Consider the following 19,076-nt stretch of genomic DNA (forward strand, 5'->3'; position numbering starts at 1 on the left):
CAGGATTTCACCTCCGTGTTTGATGAGGAAGCCAAGGCTGCCCAGAGATGTGCAGGAACTTGCCTGGAGACACACAGCAAGCAGGGTGGGGCCTGGGAAGTGGCCTGCACATCCCCCCCATCCCCCTGAAGCCAGGACCTGACCAGTGGAGGGACGGGGGAGGCCTTTCAGCAGCGTGCAGCTGTCTGGGCTTCAGCCCAGCGGGCAGGAGTGGGTGTCACCAATGGTGAATGGAAAGGTCCCCACTGGTGGAAGCCCTGGGAGGGTGGAGGCAGGTGTTGGGTGGGGATGGAGGCACCTAATGGTCTGAGGGAGGGGGCTGGACAGGGATGCAGCAGAGGATACCTGATGGTTGCTCAGGTGTCCCAGGACAGGTGTGCAGAGTGCAGCTGCAGCCCAGGTAAGGGCCGAGGCTTGGCCCTGGGTGCTGCATCCCCCCACTGGGCCCTGCCACACGTGGGCCCAAAGTTTGGGTGTTTCACTGCTTACACCTGTTCCCTATGGCCTGGCTCCACCCCCTGCGGTCCTTGGAGCTCCCTCCTCCCATGTCCCAGGCTCCCCTCTGCCTTTCCCTTCAGGAGAAGACATTTCAGGGGAGGGGCAGCTGTTGGCTGTACCCTCCCCTGAAATGCTCCAGGGGACCCTGAGGGAAGTGACTTGGTTTCCTGGTGGCATATAAGGAGGTAAAGAGAGATGGAGCAGTCTCTGGAGTGGGTGGGCCTGCCTGCTCCCCTCCCTGCAGGAGGAAGGGCCCTCCCCAGCCCAGGCCCTGGGGCCTTCACAGTTGGGCTCTGCTGGGCAGGCCCAGGGGCTTCATTAGAACCCAGGACATGGCTGAGTGTGTGTGTTGGGGGGGTCCTGTGTGTCAGCACCACACCTGGAATCTGTGGGGCTTGTCCCCCTGAACCCTTCTGCAAGAGCAGAAGCAGCCGGTCCGGACTGTACTGGCGTCGTCGTCCACACTTACCCGCCCGGCTCTGTTCAGAATGTGGACACAGCCCAGAGAAGCCCGAGCTCGCCTCCCTCGCTTCTCTCCGAGCCCTTGCTCCCTGCAGCTGCATTACGGGTATTTTTGAGACTAAAATTAAGTGCCTCCAACCAAGAGGAGGCCCTGGCAAATGAGGAGGCTGCAAGACAATGGGTTCAGTAAGATGAACGCAGACTGAGGGTTGAGAAGCTAGTGTTACCTGACCTGTCTGCTCCGAGAGGCCTGGAGGGTGGGTGGGTGGCTCAGCCTCTGGGTTTGGGGGTGGGGGGAGCCAGGTAGCCGGCCACTGCGCTGGATGTGGATGGTGGTTTTCGGCAGCCGGGCATTGAAATGACTGTGAGATGTGTCCTTTTAACCGAAAAGCGATCAGGAAAGTTGTGGGACCACCCAAGTTTTCACTAGAGTGAGAGGGCTGTCCCAGGCCACCTGGATCTGAATGAAGTGTGGGTGAGGGGAGCCTATTGGATGGATGGATAGAGTGGTAGAACACACACAGACACACACACACGTGTATGTCATGGATATACATGTACAGACCTGTATATGGATTCACACGTGTATGTTCACATCTCTGCATACACATGTGTACACCAAATAGGCAATGTGTTATCTGTATGTGTGTATGTGTACATGCATGTGTATGTGTACATGCATTATATGTTTATGCATTATATGCATAAACATATAATGTCATAGTGTATGTGCACACATATGCATGTGACACACACAATCACCTATGCATATACGCACACATACATGTGTTTCATGTTGACATGTAGACATAGCATGTATGCACACTATCCGTGCATAGGCAGCACGCATATGCATGTATTCACATACCCACATTGTATGCACACACATGCAGATTATCTACATGTGTGTGTATTGCACACCTGTATATGACTCCATATGTGTACATGTGTGCACACTGTAGTTATGTGTGCATGTTATCTTTGCATACATGTACGCATGTATGCATGCACAGCTATACACGTGTACATATAACACATACAGTTAAAATATGTATGGAGTTCCCACGGTGGTTCAATGGGATTGGCGCCATCTTGGAAGCTGTAGGACCCAGGTTCGATCCCTGGCCCAGCACAGTGCGTTAAGGATCCAGCGTTGCCACAGTGGCGGCTTCAGTTGCAACTGCAGCTCGGATCCTGGCCCAGGAACTCTATATGCCATGTGGCAGCCAAAAAAGAAAAAAAAAATGCACCAGCCTTCCACATTTTATTCATGGACATCCCAAAACATGCAGATACGCATTTGTTTGTATATACATCAGGGTTTCTTGGGACAGAAATGGAAACCCAGGTCTCATGTCTTCTACAGCCCCTCCCCTCTCTTCCCTTGGGTCTCATCCTTCCTGACAGAACACATCACCCTGTCTAATGCGTCCCAGAGGCTCCACTGATTATTCCACCACCAGCCTGTGCTTATCTCACCAAGCTCCTGTTGAGTGGTACTTGGGCTGCCCACCTTCTCCCCGTTACAACCCGTGTAGGTGCTGGAGTTCGAGGGGATGCTGATGCCAGGATGTCAGGGGAGGCAGGTGGATGGAGAAAAACTCAGAACACAAGTGAGACACACTGCCACCAGGTTTTTTACCCAACGCTTTAAGACGTCTCTGCCCCACCCCGCCCTGCACCCCCCCACCCTGTGTGTGCTCAGCACCTGCCCTGGAAACATGCACAAAACTTCCTGCATCTCCTGTACAGATGGACCCAGAAGTCCTTGAGCCTGAGGCCCTGCTCGGTGTGCAGCTGCTTGGGGATCATGTAGGCCAGCCACACGGACAGCAGGGTGGCCACCGTGAGCAGGACGATGGTGAGCTCCGCCGGGATGATGGACAGCGGGAAGGCGCCATAGACGTAGACACTGAAGGTGGCCTCCAGGTGACAGTAGCTGCGAGAGGCAGGTGGGGAGAGAGGCCGTGGGATACTGCCTCCAGGGATCCCCCTTCACCCCAGCAAACATATTCAAACTTGGGTAGGAGAACTGGGCCTGGGGTGGTGACTTGGGACACAGAGGTCCATTTCTAGCCACTTAAGTCCTGTCCCTTTGGCATCTGCCCTCCTCTCTGTGTTTCGGCAGAGGTCATACTTTTCCCCAGGACCCCTGTGGCCAACTTCCTCCGTGGACAAGGGGTCCACCCTCCAGATCCAGGCTCAGTCTAGGGGGCTCAGCAGTGGCCAGAAGATCCCTCGTCACTTAGTGGACACCGAGTAGGCCACAGGCGCCCCTGTGGGGGAAGCAAGCAGGTGGGGGTAGTAGCATGATGGGGGGAGGGGTGCCAAGTATGGGGACCCCGGTGGGGGGAAGGCTGGGGGCTCTGTTGGAGGCAGGGAGGGGAGGGGAGTCTTGCAGGCAGTCTCAACCCCAGGCATTCCAGCCGTGGTGTCCCAGAGTTGCTCCAGGGTCTGGGGTCTCTACAGAAGGCAAGGTCTACTTGCACTCTTGGGGGTGGTCTTTGTGTCTGTCTGGGGGGGTACATGATGGGGGAAAGGATGCTGCCTACATTCCCTCTCCCAGCGGGAGATGTTGATGATCTAGAACCAGCACAAGCGAGAGATAATATTAACATCCAGCTCTTGGGGCGGGGTTGGGTGTGTGGGAGCCCAGGCCTGTAAATGTGGCTTAGGTTGCATGGTGTAAACACTCCGCCTGAGGCTCATTTCAAGCCACTGGTGGGATGTCAGCAGGCTTGCAAAATCCCTGGCTATCTAATGCTGGCTTGGGAGCCAGTCTGTACCAGTATCTGCGCCCCACCTGTTACACAGTGCACGAGGGTGACTCTGGTCCCTGACAGCAGGGAGGGGTTCATCCCCCAGCACCCAGCATGGATTCTGAATAAGGATTTATTTAGCGAGTGGACATGTCATCAAGAACTTAAAATATCTGGAGCTCCTGTTGTGGCTCAGTGGGTTAAGAACTGGACTAACATCCATGAGGATGTGGGTTTGATCCCTGGCCCCAATCAGTGGCTTTATACAGGACCTGCCAAGGGGAGGGTGCAAAGTGGGGCCCCTGCACGTGTGAGGCCTGCCCCAGGAGAGCCAGCTGTTCCCGCAGGGGACCCCGGCACAGGGCCACGCACCCCCACTCACCTGTAGTACGGATCCACGATGGAAATGAAGAAGATGTAGATGCCATTTCTCTGGTCAAAAATGACCTTGTTGTCTGTTGGGCCGCCCAAGATCTGATACGGGACTTTGGGCCACGTCAGGGGTGCTTCGTTGTCAGGGTCATGGCAGCTCACGTATGTCTGGGGAGGAGGACAGAGGTGTGCACGCGGGGGGTGGGGGTGCCGGGAAGGACTGTGCCAGCCCACAGATGCACCCCACCGCGTGCACAGCCCCACCTCGCACCACCGCCCGTCAGCACCCATGGGTGTGAGTCCAGGGCCAAGTGCCTGTGGGCAGGCCAGCTGACTAGTGGTTTTCTGGAACCCTCCTTCTGCACCCCTCCTCCCAGACCTGCCTAAGCCTCCAGGAGCCACAGGCATTAACAGCTCTGTTTACCAGAGTCTCTTGCAGCGCTGGTTCTGTGTGTGTATCAGATGCTGCCAATTGCGAATATTCTTGGCCACATCTGTGCTCCTGGCTCCTCACACTTGGGAGAGAGGACCCCAGCGACCCCATGGGGGTGGCCTTGGCCAGCACCCTGTGGAGCACAGGCACCGCTCGCCCGAGCCACGGATTTGTGAGCAAGGGTACCTCCCATGAGTGTGGGCATGGTTTGTTTTGTAGCTGTTGGGGCACAGAGAGAGCTGTCCATTGTACCACTTTTGAGGATGTTCCAATGTTCTCAGAATCAAGAAGCAAACACATGCAGCGTGTGGATGGCCACCTGGACGGGCGCTGTCTCTTGCCAGGCCCTGCTCTGGGGCCCCAGGAATGGAGTTAAGGCGGACACTTGACTTCAGCTGTGCCAGGCCCCCTGCCCTTCCTCTGATGCAGCCATAGCAACAGTAGTTCCTCTTGGTTGTCAAGGGCTTCCCAGGTGCCTGAGCCATGAGGGACCCCACAGAGCACCTGTCTCCTCCCATCCCCCAGCTCCGTCCTCCTGCTGCTCTGGTCCCTTGGCCTCCTTGGCAAACACATCTTTAAGTTACCACCCAAACACAGAAGGCTTCCAAGCCTACGCCAGCTCTGCCTTGTCCTCTGTCTCCTTACATTTCCCCGGCCACTGGGCTCCTCCGCTCAATGTCTCCTGGGAGCCTCTTCCTCTGACATTCACTGTCCTATTAGTTGTGCCCCCCCCCTTTTTCCTTTGTTTAGAGCAGCACCTGCAGCAAATGGAAGTTCCCAGGCTAGGGGTCGATCAGAGCTGTAGCTGCTGGCCTACACCACAGCCACAGCCACAGCAACGGATACTAGTCGGGTTCTTAACCTGCTGAGCCACAACTGGAGCTCCCTAGTTGTGCCCCTTCTATGCACTCAGTGTGTCCCCCACCTCTGTTCCTATGTTGAAGCCCCATCCCACAGTGGGATGGTATGTGGAGGGGGTGGTATTGGGGAGTGATAAGGTTTTGATGAGCTCCTGAGAGTAGGGCCCCTATAATGGGATTCTGTACCTTGTAAGAAGAGACACCAGGAGTTCCCTGGCGGCTCAGTGAATTAGAGCCTGCACTGTCACTGCAGTGGCTTTGGTTACTGCTGTGCAGTGGGTTCAATCCCTGGCCTGGGTACTTCCACTTGCCATGAGTACAGCCAAAAAAAAAAAAAAAAAAAAAAAAGAAGACACCAGAAAGTAGGGTCTTTTCTTTTTAGGGCTGCAATGTAATATGTGGAAGGCTAGGGGATGAATCTGAGCTGCAGCTGCCAGCCACAGCCACAGCCACAGCCATGCAGGATCTGAACCGTGTCTGTGACCTACACCACAGCTCATGGCAGCACCAGATCCTTAACCACTGAGCAAGGCCAGGGATCAAACCCTCATCCTCATCGATACTAGTCAGGTTTGTAATCGGCTGTGTTACAATGGGAACTCCTAAAACAGGGCCTTACACACCCACATTTATAGCAGAATGATTCACAGTAGTCCAAAGGTGGAAGCAACCCAGTGTCCATTGACAGATGATGGATAAACAAAATGTGGTCCAGACCCAATAGTGGACTATCACTCAGCCTTCCAATAGAAGGAAATCCTGACACACGGCTGCAGTGTGAATTTAATCAGCTCCTTAACTAATGAGCATTTGGGTGGTTCCAGAATTTTTACACATTATTGGCAATGCCCCATGAGCACCCTAGTGCCTACATTGCCGATGGTCTGGCGGTTCCCTTGGGAGAGAGTACAAAAGGGTGTGTGCACCTCACATTCCAAGGCTCCCAGGGGCCTGAGGTGGCCTGGTGTGCTCCACCCCAGCTATGGACCAAATGTCCATGTCCACTCCCTGTCCCGCATCCCTACGTTAAAACCTACCCCCCAAGGTGATGTATTAGGAGGTGGGGTCTTGGGGAGGTATTTAGGTCTTTGGGGTGGAGCCCCCCTGAATGGGATTAGTGCCCTTATAAAGGGACCCTGGAGAGCCCCATGGCTCCTTCTGCCCAGTGAGGACACAGAAGGGACCATTCATAAACCAGACACCAGATCTGCCGGTGTCTTGATCTTGGATTTCAGCCTCCAGAACCAAGAGACAGAACTGCTGCTGTCACAAGTCACCTGGTCTCTGGTGTTCTGTTACAGCAAACTGAAGGGACCCAGACAGCCCCCAGCACACACTGGGTGTGACCAGTTGTCACCTGCTTTAGGAATAACTGGAGGGCAAGCACTACCTCTCGGTCCCAGGCGAACAGCCCCTGGTCTCCGGCCATCTCGGCAATGCTGGTCCAGTTCTGTGGCTGCGAATTGCAGAGGGCCGTGTCAGCCGTCAGGGAGTAGGTGTATGTGAACAGCCCGTTCACCTCCAGCAGGACATACTCAGCCTCGACCACCTCCTGGAACGTGCCTTCCCGCCACCTGGGAACACATGCATACTCCCGTGGGTGAGGCTGTGAGCGGGTGGGGGGTGGCGGAGGTGGCTTGTGGGGCTGGGGGCCCTGCTGAGTTGTAGCACCAACAGGGGCTGGTGGGAGGCAGCAGGCAGGCCCCTCCTTCCCCCCAGGCTGACATTTCTGGGACAGGGATAGGCAGTGCCAGGTAAGGACAGAGGGCAGTGTCGGGGTCGGGGTGGGGGCACTGAGTATTTTTTGACATTGGCAAATCTTCCAAAGATACACATTTGGGCTGTGAGTTAGAGTTGTTCTAAATCCTTATTTATTTTTATTTTTAGGCCGCCCCTTGGCATATAGAATTCCTGAGCTAGGGATAGATCTGAACTGCCATTGAGACCTACACCAAAGCTGTGGCAATACTGGAGCCTTTAACCCACTGTGCTGGGCTGGGGATTGAACCTGCGTCCTGGCGCTGCAGAGATGCTGCCAATCCCATTTTGCCACAGTGGGAACCCCTAAATCCTTATTTTGGGGCACACAATCTGTTGTCTCCTGCCGGGTTGGTGCTCACACCCCTTCTCTGAGGGGACCCTTCCCTTGTTCCTCACCCTGGGCTGGCAGGCACCCCACCATGTGGCAGCAATTAGGGGTGGGCCCAGCCTGAGGCAGGAGATAGATGGGCCCCTGGGCTGAGAACAGCTGGGACGTGTCAGGCTGAGTAAACTGGGCCTTGCTTCTCTTTGACACATCAAGGAGAAAGTTAATGGCAGGAGCTGAGTTCTGCTGGAGTAAAAGATAAGGGAGTTGCCATTGTGGCTCAGTGGTAACGAACCCGCCTAGGATCTATGAGGATGTGGGTTTGATCCCTGGTCTCAATCAGTGGGTTAAGGATGCTAGTGGCGAAGCTCCGATTTGACCCCTAGCCTAGGAACTTCCATATGCCGCGCATGTAGCTCTAAAAAAAAGAAAAGCAAAAAAGATGCCCACATCAATCACTCTGGAGGTCAAGGAGACCTCCCCAATTACACATGCGCAGAAAGCCTCCTAGGGGTCAAAAAGGGAGCGGGGGTGCCAGGCCATAATAAGTCCTGATGCTGCCCCATAATCCTTTGCTTTGGAATCCATCTTGACCAAAAGGTGTGCAAGCAGGTGAGGGAGGGCCCTGGGTCTGATCACGTGTGAGCAATGAAACAAGATAATTGGCCAAAGGAAAACAAAGACCCAGAAGAACTGTCCTACGTAAGTGGTTTAAATCACCCCTCGGGCACACTTCTCATTCGGGGCAATGCCCACACCCTCATGCCTCCTTTGGGTGTATATTTCTGCTTTGCTTCTGCCTTAGATAAATAGACTGCTTCTCTGTGTGCTCTCCCACATGTGGTACTGTGTCTCTAACAATAAACTTTGCATCTGCTTTTATGCCTCCTTGAAACATTTTTGCTTTCAACAGGGGTGAGGGGAGCAAAAATCAGGGCAATTCTGCTTTTAGCCTCTAGCTGGTCTAGAGGCTAGGACTCCTGATTTTGACTCCGGCTACCCAGGTTCGATTCCTGAGCAGGAAGTGAAGATCTTGCTTCAAGCCATTGCTCACTGCTGTCTCTCCGCGATCAGACCCACAGACTCACCTGGGTGTGGGGCTGAGGCCACGTGGAGCTGAGACGGATGTTCTAATGAACCAAAATGTTTGCACGCGTGAGCAGCTCCTTCCATCTTTCAGTTGGTCAACAACTGTTTAGCCCAATGATCCACAGGGGGCCCTAAGGCTCAGCCACAGGCCTAGATGTGCTTATTTAAATTGATTTCCATCAGTAAAATGGAAAAGCCAGTTTCTCAGACACTGGCCTCATTTCTGGTGCTCTGTGGCCTCGCCTAGCTCTCTGCTGCTGGGTTGGGTGGCGCAGAGTTCTGGAACGTTTCCATCATGGTGGCAAGGTCTGCTGGGCAGTGCTGGTCTGGGGCTACAGTGTGGCCAAGCAGGAATGATTCCAGCCCCCTTGGGGTCCAGGTTGGGGTGGCCCTGCTGGATCAGCAGCCAGCCACGCGAATGTAGAAATTACACAGGGTGGGATCTGGGGGACTGGATGAAGGAAATCAGAATTCATGGAAGGAAGTGGAATGAGTGGCATGAACTGAAACGTGTCCCCCTTCTTTTTCCCTTTCCTGAATTATTATTATTTTTTTTCCTTTTTAGGGCTGCACCTGCAGCATAGGGAAGTTCCCAGGCTAGGGGTCCAATCAGAGCTGCAGCTGCCAGCCTACACCACAGCCACAGCAACACCAGATCCTTAACCCACTGAGTGGGATCAAGGCTCGAACCCGTGTCCTCATGGATACTAGTTGGGTTTGTTACCACTGAGCTACAACGGGAACTCCACTCTTGTCTGACTTTGATGCGGAAGCTACCATAGGCTTTTATTTACCAAATTCCTATTGAAGCCCTAACCCTGCAAAGCGACTGCACAGGAGGTGGGACCTTTAAGGAGGTAAGTGAAGTCCAGTGAGGTCATAAGGGTGGGCCCTGACCCCACAGGAAGAGGCCGACGCACTGCAGAGGATGCATCGAGAAGGCAGCCTCTACAGGCCCAGAAGACAGGCCTGGGGGTGGGCAGCAGCCTGGCCACACCTCCATCTTGGACTTGGGGCTTCCAGGACTGTGAGAAAACCAGCTCCTGCTGTTTAAGCCCCCGGGGTCCCTGGTGTTGGGTTAAGGCCGCCCAATGGGGGTGGGAGGAGCCGTCAGCTAAGAGCTACAGGAAGGAAATGGCAGGGAGGGGACATGGCGTGTACGAAGGAATGGAGAGCGCGTGGGGATGCGGTGGAGGGGGGAGGGGGAGGATGAGGGCGGAGGGGGGAGGGGAGGGGAGGGGGAGGGGAGGGGCCGGGGGTCTCACAGCTCTACCACCGGCTTCCACGGGGTGTCGTAGTAGGCGAGGAGAGGGCAGCCCAGCTTCTCATATTGGTAATGCACCTTCAGGTCCTCTGAGGCCTCCTGCCCCCGGAAGTTGGGGTCGTAGGCTTCCCTGCAGAAGAGCAGGACAGACAGGGGCAAGTTCCAGACGGCCACCCACCTACTGCCCTGCTTCTTCCCTGTGGAGGGGTGGGGTGGGGGTGAGTCCTTCAGGGGATTCAGGGCCATGGTCAAAATGAGCCTGGGACCCACGTCATGGGTAACATTCCAGGTTGGCTTGCCTGCACCATGACGTCTGGGTTGTAGTTAGATGTGATTCTGGATGTTTCTGTGAGGCTGTGCTTTGGGGCTGAGGTTAACACTGAAATCAGTGGACTTGGAGTAAAACACTGCCCTCCCCTAATGTGGGTGCAGCTGGAGGCCTGGCTAGAACAAAGTCGGGGTTCCCCCCAGCAAGAAGGAAGTCTGCCTCAGGATGGCCAGGGACTTGAACGCCAGCTCTTCCCTCAGCTGCCAGCCCCAGCCTCTGCCATCAGACTTCAGACCTATCAAACCTCAGTGAGGGAACCAAGGCCCTAAAAGAAATCTCTGTCTCATCACCGTCTCGTGTCTGTCTCTCTTCCTCTGTGTGCCTCTCTGTCTCTTGGATACTATTTTTTTTTTAATCTTTTTAGGGCCGCACCTGAAGCACATAGAGGTTCCCAGGCTAGGGGTCCAATCGGAGCTGCAGTTGCCGGCCTATACCACAGCCACAGCAACACCAGATCCATGCCATGTCTGCAGTCTACACTGCAGCTCATGGCAACGCCAGATCCTTAACCCACTGAGCAGGGCCAGGGATGGAACTTGCATCTTCATGGATACTAATTGGGTTCTCTCTCTGCTGAGCCACAGTGAGAACTCCTGCCTCTGTCTCTTTGTGTCTCTGTCTCGCACACACATCTTGCCATTTCTCTCTCTCTCTGGAGACCCAGACTCACACTCTGGTACATGCATGAGGTGTGGCTGCAGCCTCACAGGTCAGCAAGCCCAGTTTTGGCTTCATCTGTGGGTCGGGATGGGGGACTGACTCTTGGCTTATATGGGGAGGGGGCATGTCATATAAGACACATGGGTGTCTTTCCACACCAGGGAGGTTGGTGGTATGCATCAGAGTGGGGGGGAGCTCCATGCTCACACCAAAAAGGGCTGAGCCCACCAGACCCACTCGGCCCTTAGGACCAGCCGCCCTGCATAGAGGGTCACCCTGACTGGCCACCCCCTCCTGCCATGGCTGACAGCATCTGGCCAGCTTCGCTAGCTGGAATGAATGGGTGGCCAGGGTGGCAGGCTGGTGAGGGGTTGGAAGGCTAGTCTAGCAGGTGGCAGAACCTGGGTAGCCCAGACACATCACACTGGCTCCCTACAGGCCTGGCCCCCTCCCCTCCACTCAGCCCCTTGGATTCCTTGCTGGGTGGATATCAATTTAAAAACATTTCTTTTGGAGTTCTGTTGTGGTGTGGTAGCAGGTGAAGGATCTGGCTCTGTCATTGCAGCAGCTTGGGTCGCTGCTGTGGTGTGGGTTTGATCCCTGGCCCGAGAACTTCTGCATGCTGTGGGCATGGCCAAAAATTTTTTAAAATAAATATTATATTTTTTTGGCCATGCCCACAGCATGTGGAAGTTCCTTGGGCCAGGGATTGAACCTGCCCCATAGTAGCAACCTGAGCCACAGCAGTGACAACACTGGATCCTTAACCCCCTGAGCCACCAGGGAACTCCAAAATAATTCTTGATTTGCCTTCAGCATGTGCATGCCAAATGGTCATGTGTGTCTCACCTCTCAATGACATAGCTGTAGTTGTCCTGAAGGGCCACAGGGTCAAGAATGCCATTGTAACAGGCTGAGATCTCACTGTGAGCAACAAAAATTGGTGAGAAGCTGCCTGATCCATGTGGGACCAAAAAATCGTGAGTTCCTCCCTTTCACACACACATGTATTGCCCATTGGTTTGATCTGTTGTTGTTTTTCATTCCTATTATACTTTTTTTTTTTTTTGGCTTTTTAGGGCCGCACCTGCAGCATATGGAGGTTCTCAGGCTAGGGGTCAAATTGGAGCTGCAGCTGCCGGCCTATGCCACAGCCACAGCAACGCCAGATCGGAGCCATGTCTGTGACCTACACAACAGCTCATAGCAATGCTGGATCTGTAACCCACTGAGCAAGGCCAAGAATTGAACCCGCATCCTCATGGGTACTAGTCGGGCTCGTTTCTGCTGTGCCACAACGGGAACTCCTCATTCCTATTTTAATTTTTTTATTAAAGTACAGTTGATTTAAAATTTGTGTCAATTTCTGCTGTACAGCAAAGTGACCCAGTCATACGTATATATACAATTCTTTTTCTCATATTATCTTCCCATAATTTGATGGGTTCGATTTTTGAGCCCTGTCTTATTTTCTGGTTTTGCATGATGCTCTAGGCTCAGGTTACATCTTCCCTGCCTGACCTAGAATCAGCCATTTCTCCAAGGGGCCCTACCTTGTATTGAAGAATGACGTTAGCCACTGAGATCTGGGAGCTGGGTGTCCTGACTTTTGAGACAATCAGTTCCCTGTTTTTCTTTGTACTGTTACCATCTGTGCAGACATCTTTAAGCAACAGACAGTTGTCCCTGCAAGGGATTGGTCCAGGATCTGCTGTGGATGCCAAAATCGTTGATGCTTAAGGCTCATAGTGGGGCTTCTGTGTATCCTTGGGTTCTGCATGCACGGATTCAACTACCTGTGAAATGTAAACATGACCCATCCGTAGTTCGTTGAATCCCTGGATGTGGCCTTGCAGATATGAGATCTGACTGTAGTTTATTTTTGCCTGATTTTGGGTTTTTAAGAGTAGACTCATGCTGTATGTTCTTTTGAGTCTTTTGATGCCATGTCCATGTTTGCACAATCCATCTAGATAATTCTGCCTCGTTTATTTTCACTGCTGTGACAGCCTGTTGTATCAAAACACTGCTCTTGGTTTATCCATCTTCCTATCAATGGCCATTTCTGTTGGCTTGCTTCCAGCTTGGAGCTATTAAGAATAATGCTGCTTGGAAATGAATCCAACTGGGAATCATGAGGTTGCAGGTTTGATCCCTGGTCTTGCTCAGTGGCTTAAGGATCCGGCGTTGCCGTAAGCTGTGGTGTAGGTTGCAGATGCGGCTTGGATCTGGCATTGCTGTGGCTGTGGAATAGGCCGGCAGCTATAGCTCCGATTCGACCCCTAGCCTGGGAACCTCCATATGCCGTGGGTGTGGCCCTAAAAAAGAAAACAAAAAAAAGAAGAATGCTGCTGGGAACATTCTAGACCCTAGGTCAGTGCAAATGTGCATGAGAGGAATTGCCAGGTGGAAAGATGTGTTCTCCAGAGCAGCTGAAAAATGTACACACCCAGCAGCAGTGTCTGGGAGTTCCCGAGGCTGCCGGGGGCCTCCATCCTTCCAGGCTTTGTTAATTCTGTCATGCTGGTGATGAATAACCACCTCTAATGTATCAGTCTTTTCTTTCTTTTTTTTTTTTTTTTGTGGGGGGGAAGTGCCTGCTCAAGGCTTTCGCCCATTTTTTTCTATGTGTTTGTCTTTTTTTTTTCTTTTTTGGCTCTCCCATGGCATATGGAGTTCCCAGGCCAGGGGTCAGATCAGAGATGTAGTTGCAGCCTAAGCCACAGCTGCGGCAATGCCAGATTCTTAACCTGCTGTGCTAGGCCAGGGATCAAACCTGTCCCAGCACTCCCAAGATGTCACCAATCGTCGATCCCACTGCACCACAGTGGGAACTCTTTTTTTTTTTTTCTCGATTCATAGGAATTCTTTATGTATTCTGGATACAAGTCCTTTGTTTGTTACACGTGTGGCAAATACTTTCTCCACTCTCTTTATGGCAGACGCTTTTAAAGGATTGTTTTCAAACACTTTCCTGGCGTTCCCATTGTGGCACAGCAGAAACGCATCCAATTAGTAACCATGAGGTTGTCAGTTTGATCCCTGGCCTCGCTCAGTAGGTTAAGGATCCAGCATTGCCAGGAGCTGTGGTGTAGGTTGCAGATACGGCTTGGATCTGGTGTGGCTGTGGCGCAGGCAGGTGGCTACAACTCCGATTTTACCCCTAGCCTGGGAACCTCCATGTGCCGCAGATGTGGCCCGAAAAAAAAAAGAAAAGAAAAAACACTTTCCTGCACATATGTTCTAAATACATCATTTATTGGTTTAGTAAAGTATTTCCATTTGCAGCAGCGGCATGGGGGGATATCTGGTAAAATCGTCTCTTGAGCTTATTATTGTCCTTGTTCAGTGGAGCACTGAGGCTGGCTCTTACTAGCTCCAAAGAGCTGGCTATTAAATCCCCCAGAATTTTGTTCGCCTGCAGATGACTCATGTAGGCAGTGATCAATAGGCTCCATGGGAGCATTTACACCATGGGGATTGGCAAGTGCTACAAATCAGGGCTCCCTCCCAGAAATGGTTGTTGCATATTTACCAGCACAATACTGCCTGAAGGGGAAAGTGAATGGCAGTTTGGACAGTCTTCAGGTTTCTTTCTTTTTCTTAGATTCTTATGAGTGCATTCCCTGCAGTAACTGTGGATACTAGAGGCAAAGTTCTCTAATTTTTCAGCTGGTGATTAAACTCAAAAACCCTGAGCAGCAGTTCCCATCGTGGCTCAGCATAAATGAATCTGACTGGCATCCACAAGGACACAGGTTCGATCCTTGGCCTTGCTCAGTGGGTTAAGGATCTGGTGTTGCCGTGAGCTGTCGCGTAGGTTGCAGATGTGGCTCGGGTCCTGCGTTGCTGTGGCTCTGGTGTAGGCTGGCGGCTACAGCTCCAATCTGACCCCTAGCCTGGGAACTTCCATATGCCTTGGTGCGCCCTAAAAAGCCAAAAAAAAAAAAAAAAAAAAGCCCTGAGCAATTTTAATCCCAGTGAGGAACTCGGGGATTAAAAGGAAGAAATGGACTAGCAGGGAGAACACATGACTATCGCCAAGTCCATGCAAGGAGGGGTGGCCATCATGGGAAACGCAAACTTAACATGTTAGGACCGATTATTGAGCTGTTTGTCATGGATGTGTTAAGCATATACGCAAGTAGACAGAGTAGTGTCACCCAACTTTAGCAACTGTGAAGCAGTGGGGACTGGCTAGTCCCGTTCCCAGCCCCCTCACTGCCTCCATTTCCCCCCTCCCCACCCCACACTGATACACTCACTTCTGAATGACGATCTTCTTCTCCAGGTCGCAACCAACTGAAATGAGAGCTGTCTGCAGGATGGGAGAGACGGGGATGTCGACCTGGGTCAGTGAGGGAGTCAAGAGCCCAGCCACAGTGAAAACCCACAAAGGGATGCACTTGACAGAGGAGGGACCGGAGACCTCATGCCTGGGTCTCATGGAGTCCAGCCCTAAGAGCCTGCCCAAGCTATGTGGTGTGGCAAAGATCCCCCCCTCTATAGCTCCCAGCTGGTACACCTGCTCCAAGGATGGTAAGTCATGAGGGGCACCCCCGGGGGATGATAATGAGGAGGGGCAGGGATCTGGGCAACTGGGCTAGGATCACTTCCATTTCCTGGTCCTGGGTCTGAGCTCAGCTAGTCCCTCAGGGACAAGCCAGCTGAGACCTGCTGCCATTATTAATTTAACACTAATGACAAAGAATGTGGGACAGCAAACGGTTTGGTCATACCAGTGGTTTAAGGTCCACACATGAGATCTCCTTGTTAGCTATGTCCAGAGTGATGGTAGATATGGTGGATCTCTTTATGCTGCAAAGCAATGAGTGTGTGTGTTATTACAGCAAATAGCATTGCTGACCCAACCAGTCATCCATCCATCCATCCATCCACCAACCCACCTACCCATTATACATCCATTTATCCATTCATTCATCTGTTATCATCCATCTATATATCCATTTATCCATCCATCCACCATCCATTTATAATCCATTCATCCATCCATCTGTTCATACATCCACCCATCTATTCATTTGTTTCTCCATTCATCCACTCATCTATTCATCCATTTGGTCCAGAGTATTGACCAAACCTCTGCTCACACATGGTGGCACCCAGCCTCCCTCTAGCTTCTACCCCTTCCTGAGTCAGTTTTGTTAATTTACATGGTAATGTACTGAAATTACAGGGTAATCTATTGAAAAGAACAGCTGAACCCCAATTTTATTATCACAATCAGAATGATTCAGTTATACACATTTTTTTTTGGTCTTTTTGTCTTTTCTAGGGCCGCACCCATGGCATATGGAGATTCCCAGACTAGGGGTCTAATCAGAGTTGTAGCCGATGGCCTACGCCAGAGCCACAGCAACGTGGGATCTGAACTGCGTCTGGGACCCACACCACAGCCCATGGCAATGCCGGATCCTTAACCCACTGAGCGAGGCCAGGGATCGAACTCGCAACGCCATCATTCCCAGTCAGCTTCATTAACCACTGAGCCATGACGGGAACTCCAGTTATACACATATTTTAAAATACTCTTTTCCATTAAGGTTTATCACAAGATAGTGAAAAGAATTCGCTGTGCTCCAGAGTAGGACCTTGTTGTTTATCTTGCTGTTTATCTTGTTGTTTATCTGCATATAATAATTTACATCTTTAATCACAACTCCCAATTTATCCCTTCCCCATGCCCCTCCTGCTTTGCAACCACAAGTCTGTTCTCCGTATCTGTGGGACTGTTTCTGTTTCATAGGTAAATTCATTTGTGTCATATTTTAGATTCCACATGTAAGTGATATCATATGGTATTTGTCTTTCTGTGAAGAGCTTTTTTTTTTTTTTTTTTTTTTTTTTTTTTTTTTTTTTAGCTACACCTGTGGCATGCAGAAGTTCCCAGGCCAGGGATCAAACCCATGCCACAGCAGTGACCCTGTGCTGCTGCACTGACAACATTGGATCCTTAACCACCTGAGCCACATGGGAACTCCTGTAAAGTCCTATAAAGAACTTTTAATCATTCTTCCCATACCATCCTTGGAGTAGGGGGGTCTGGCTCCTGCTAAGGGAACCCCATGGGACACCCCAGGGCCACTGACCACCACCCAGATGACAACATACCTGGAGGTGAAATTGGGGTCAGCCCTGCCCCAGTGGTGCTGCTGCCTCAGGGAAATGTTCTAGGGAATGAGACAGAAAAATGCCATTGCAACAGTGGAATATCCTGGGGTGGTCCCAAAGTTGGGGTTCAGGAGACAGAGCAAGATGGGGTGTTGGGAGGAGGTGCTTGGGAGCCATCCAGCCCTCCTCTGGTTTTAATTCCTGCTGGTAAAAGGCTTTTGGAAGCTCTTGGGAATACCCCTCCCCCAAAGCACCTTCATTACTCCACTGCCTTTGTCCTGGGGACCCAGAGTGGCGTGGGACTCACTTCCCCTCTTATTTAGCTGCAATGGGACAAGGATGGGCCCAAAGAATTTGTTGTGGTCCAGGGTCAAGTCCCAACTCCCTGGTGCCACCAGAAGTCCTGGCTCCGCCCTGCAGATCCACCAGACCCTCCCAGAGGCACTGGTTGGCCTCCTGATGCCTCAGTTTACCCCGCTAACACAGGTCTCATGCCCTCCCTGGGGCTGGCTTAGCCTCCCTGTGCCTCTCCTATGTGACGCCCTGATGCTGTCACTCGTCTGGGGGACTGCTGCCTGCATGCGGTGGAGGGGGGCAGGGGGTAGGGCTGTGTCCCCTTCACATCCTGGAGCACCTTCTCCGGGTGTGTGTGAGGAAGGAAAGCAGGAAGAAGGTCAGACAGAGGGATACAGGTGGCTGGACCTGGCCCAGTCATCAAGGCTGAGCCCACCACCCGCTGAACCGGGTTTGGGGCAGTGGTGAGCTCACCAGTCTGTGCTTGGTGTTCCCATCGTAGGTGTAGCCATCCTCGTAGATGACTGCCTGCAGCCCCAGGGAGTGGGGATTGCTCACCATCACCTGGAGGGGGTGGGATGAGAGGCGCATGCACTGTAGGGCACCAGCAGGGGCCAAAGGGTGCCTCGGGGCATTCGCCCACAGGTGACCCCAGGGCCCCTTTAGACTAAAAACCGAGCTTGCTCTGCAAGTGCAGCTGTCGGTTCTGTCCCCAAATGTGCCCCCGTGCCATCCACACTCCACTGTGGCTCAGCGCCTCGTTCGGCACACAGCCTGGAGCTGCTGCGCCGCAAGATTCAAACTTGCCCCTGGTGTACAGAAGCTGGTCCTGCGTGGAGGAGGTGGGGTGGGATGAGAGAGCTCTGGGCGAGACCTGGAGCTAGGGTGGCAGCCCCTCGCAGACCCTGGTCCTGGCTGGACACGCCCTTGTATCCAGTCTGCCGCTTTGTTTTCAACCTGATTATCTGCACTTGAGAATCCCTTGCTTGGACTCCTGGGTTTCAGGTCCAGGAACACCCACTGGTTCTCAGGCACCCCCTGCAGGAGGAGGGCTGGCTCTGGCTGAGTTGAGAGAAAAAGGCACTTATAGAAAGGCCATGGGGCAGCTTAGAAGAAGGGTGGAGAACAGGCACAGAAGGGAGAGAAGGCCGGGCTGGCAGAAAGACTGTAGTGGCCAGGACACGTGGACACTAGTTGAGCCGGAGGGTTTCTAGGGGGCGTCGTGAGTGTGTCTCGAGAGAGGATGCCTGGGAATTTCCAGAGCCTGAGAATTGGAGGGGCAGGGCGTGGGGGGATGCCACCCACGTATCAGGAATGCTTGTCAAACAGATGTGTTGTCCTTACTAGTGGGACTGGAGATGTGCCCGGCCGGGGTATCATCAGGGCCGTCAATTCCAACTTGCTATTCATATCAATGGTGTACATTTTGTTTGCAAATTCTCCCTGCAGAAGTTTCACCTAGTTAGAAATGCAAAAAAAGAAAGAAAAAAATCAATCAGTCAATTGATCAAACAAAGCCTCTATTCCCCCAAATAGGAGGCAAGTGGTCAGTGGCAGGGGAGGCTGTCCCCCAGGGATGGAATCTTCCAGTTTGGAAGGTGCTGCAGCCTGGAGCTGTCACCAGAGCCATCATCTTCCCGGCTAGACCCTGCACCACCAGAGGACCATGGAGGTCCACTCAGTCACATCTCTCTTCTCTCCAGAAGTACCCCCACCCCACCTAACTTCTCTGTATTGTTGCTTCCTTGCATTTCTTTCTAGAGTTCTTGACAAAACAGGGCATCCCTACACGATATAATGTAGTGTTTCCACTTTTGAACTTTTTTTTTTTTTTTTTTT

At 52.5% G+C, this 19,076-nt stretch overlaps 1 protein-coding gene across 1 annotated transcript in view; it reads right to left on the reverse strand.

Annotated features, from left to right (window-relative positions):
- The window catches only part of CATSPERD (cation channel sperm associated auxiliary subunit delta), a 58,701-nt gene continuing 41,825 nt past the window's right edge, over positions 2,201 to 19,076 (reverse strand). The window contains exons 13-22 of the mRNA XM_005661304.3: positions 18,582 to 18,695; positions 17,712 to 17,801; positions 16,944 to 17,002; positions 15,551 to 15,629; positions 15,077 to 15,129; positions 11,661 to 11,735; positions 9,825 to 9,953; positions 6,775 to 6,958; positions 4,102 to 4,259; positions 2,201 to 2,899 (exon numbers count right to left, since the gene is read on the reverse strand). Coding sequence (XP_005661361.1) covers positions 2,662 to 2,899; positions 4,102 to 4,259; positions 6,775 to 6,958; positions 9,825 to 9,953; positions 11,661 to 11,735; positions 15,077 to 15,129; positions 15,551 to 15,629; positions 16,944 to 17,002; positions 17,712 to 17,801; positions 18,582 to 18,695 — 1,179 coding nt within the window. The 3' untranslated portion in view covers positions 2,201 to 2,661. The remainder of the gene's footprint in view (positions 2,900 to 4,101; positions 4,260 to 6,774; positions 6,959 to 9,824; positions 9,954 to 11,660; positions 11,736 to 15,076; positions 15,130 to 15,550; positions 15,630 to 16,943; positions 17,003 to 17,711; positions 17,802 to 18,581; positions 18,696 to 19,076) is intronic.

The sequence above is a fragment of the Sus scrofa genome, chromosome 2 (genome assembly GCF_000003025.6).
Source record: "Sus scrofa isolate TJ Tabasco breed Duroc chromosome 2, Sscrofa11.1, whole genome shotgun sequence".
In the NCBI taxonomy this organism is placed as follows: domain Eukaryota; kingdom Metazoa; phylum Chordata; class Mammalia; order Artiodactyla; family Suidae; genus Sus; species Sus scrofa.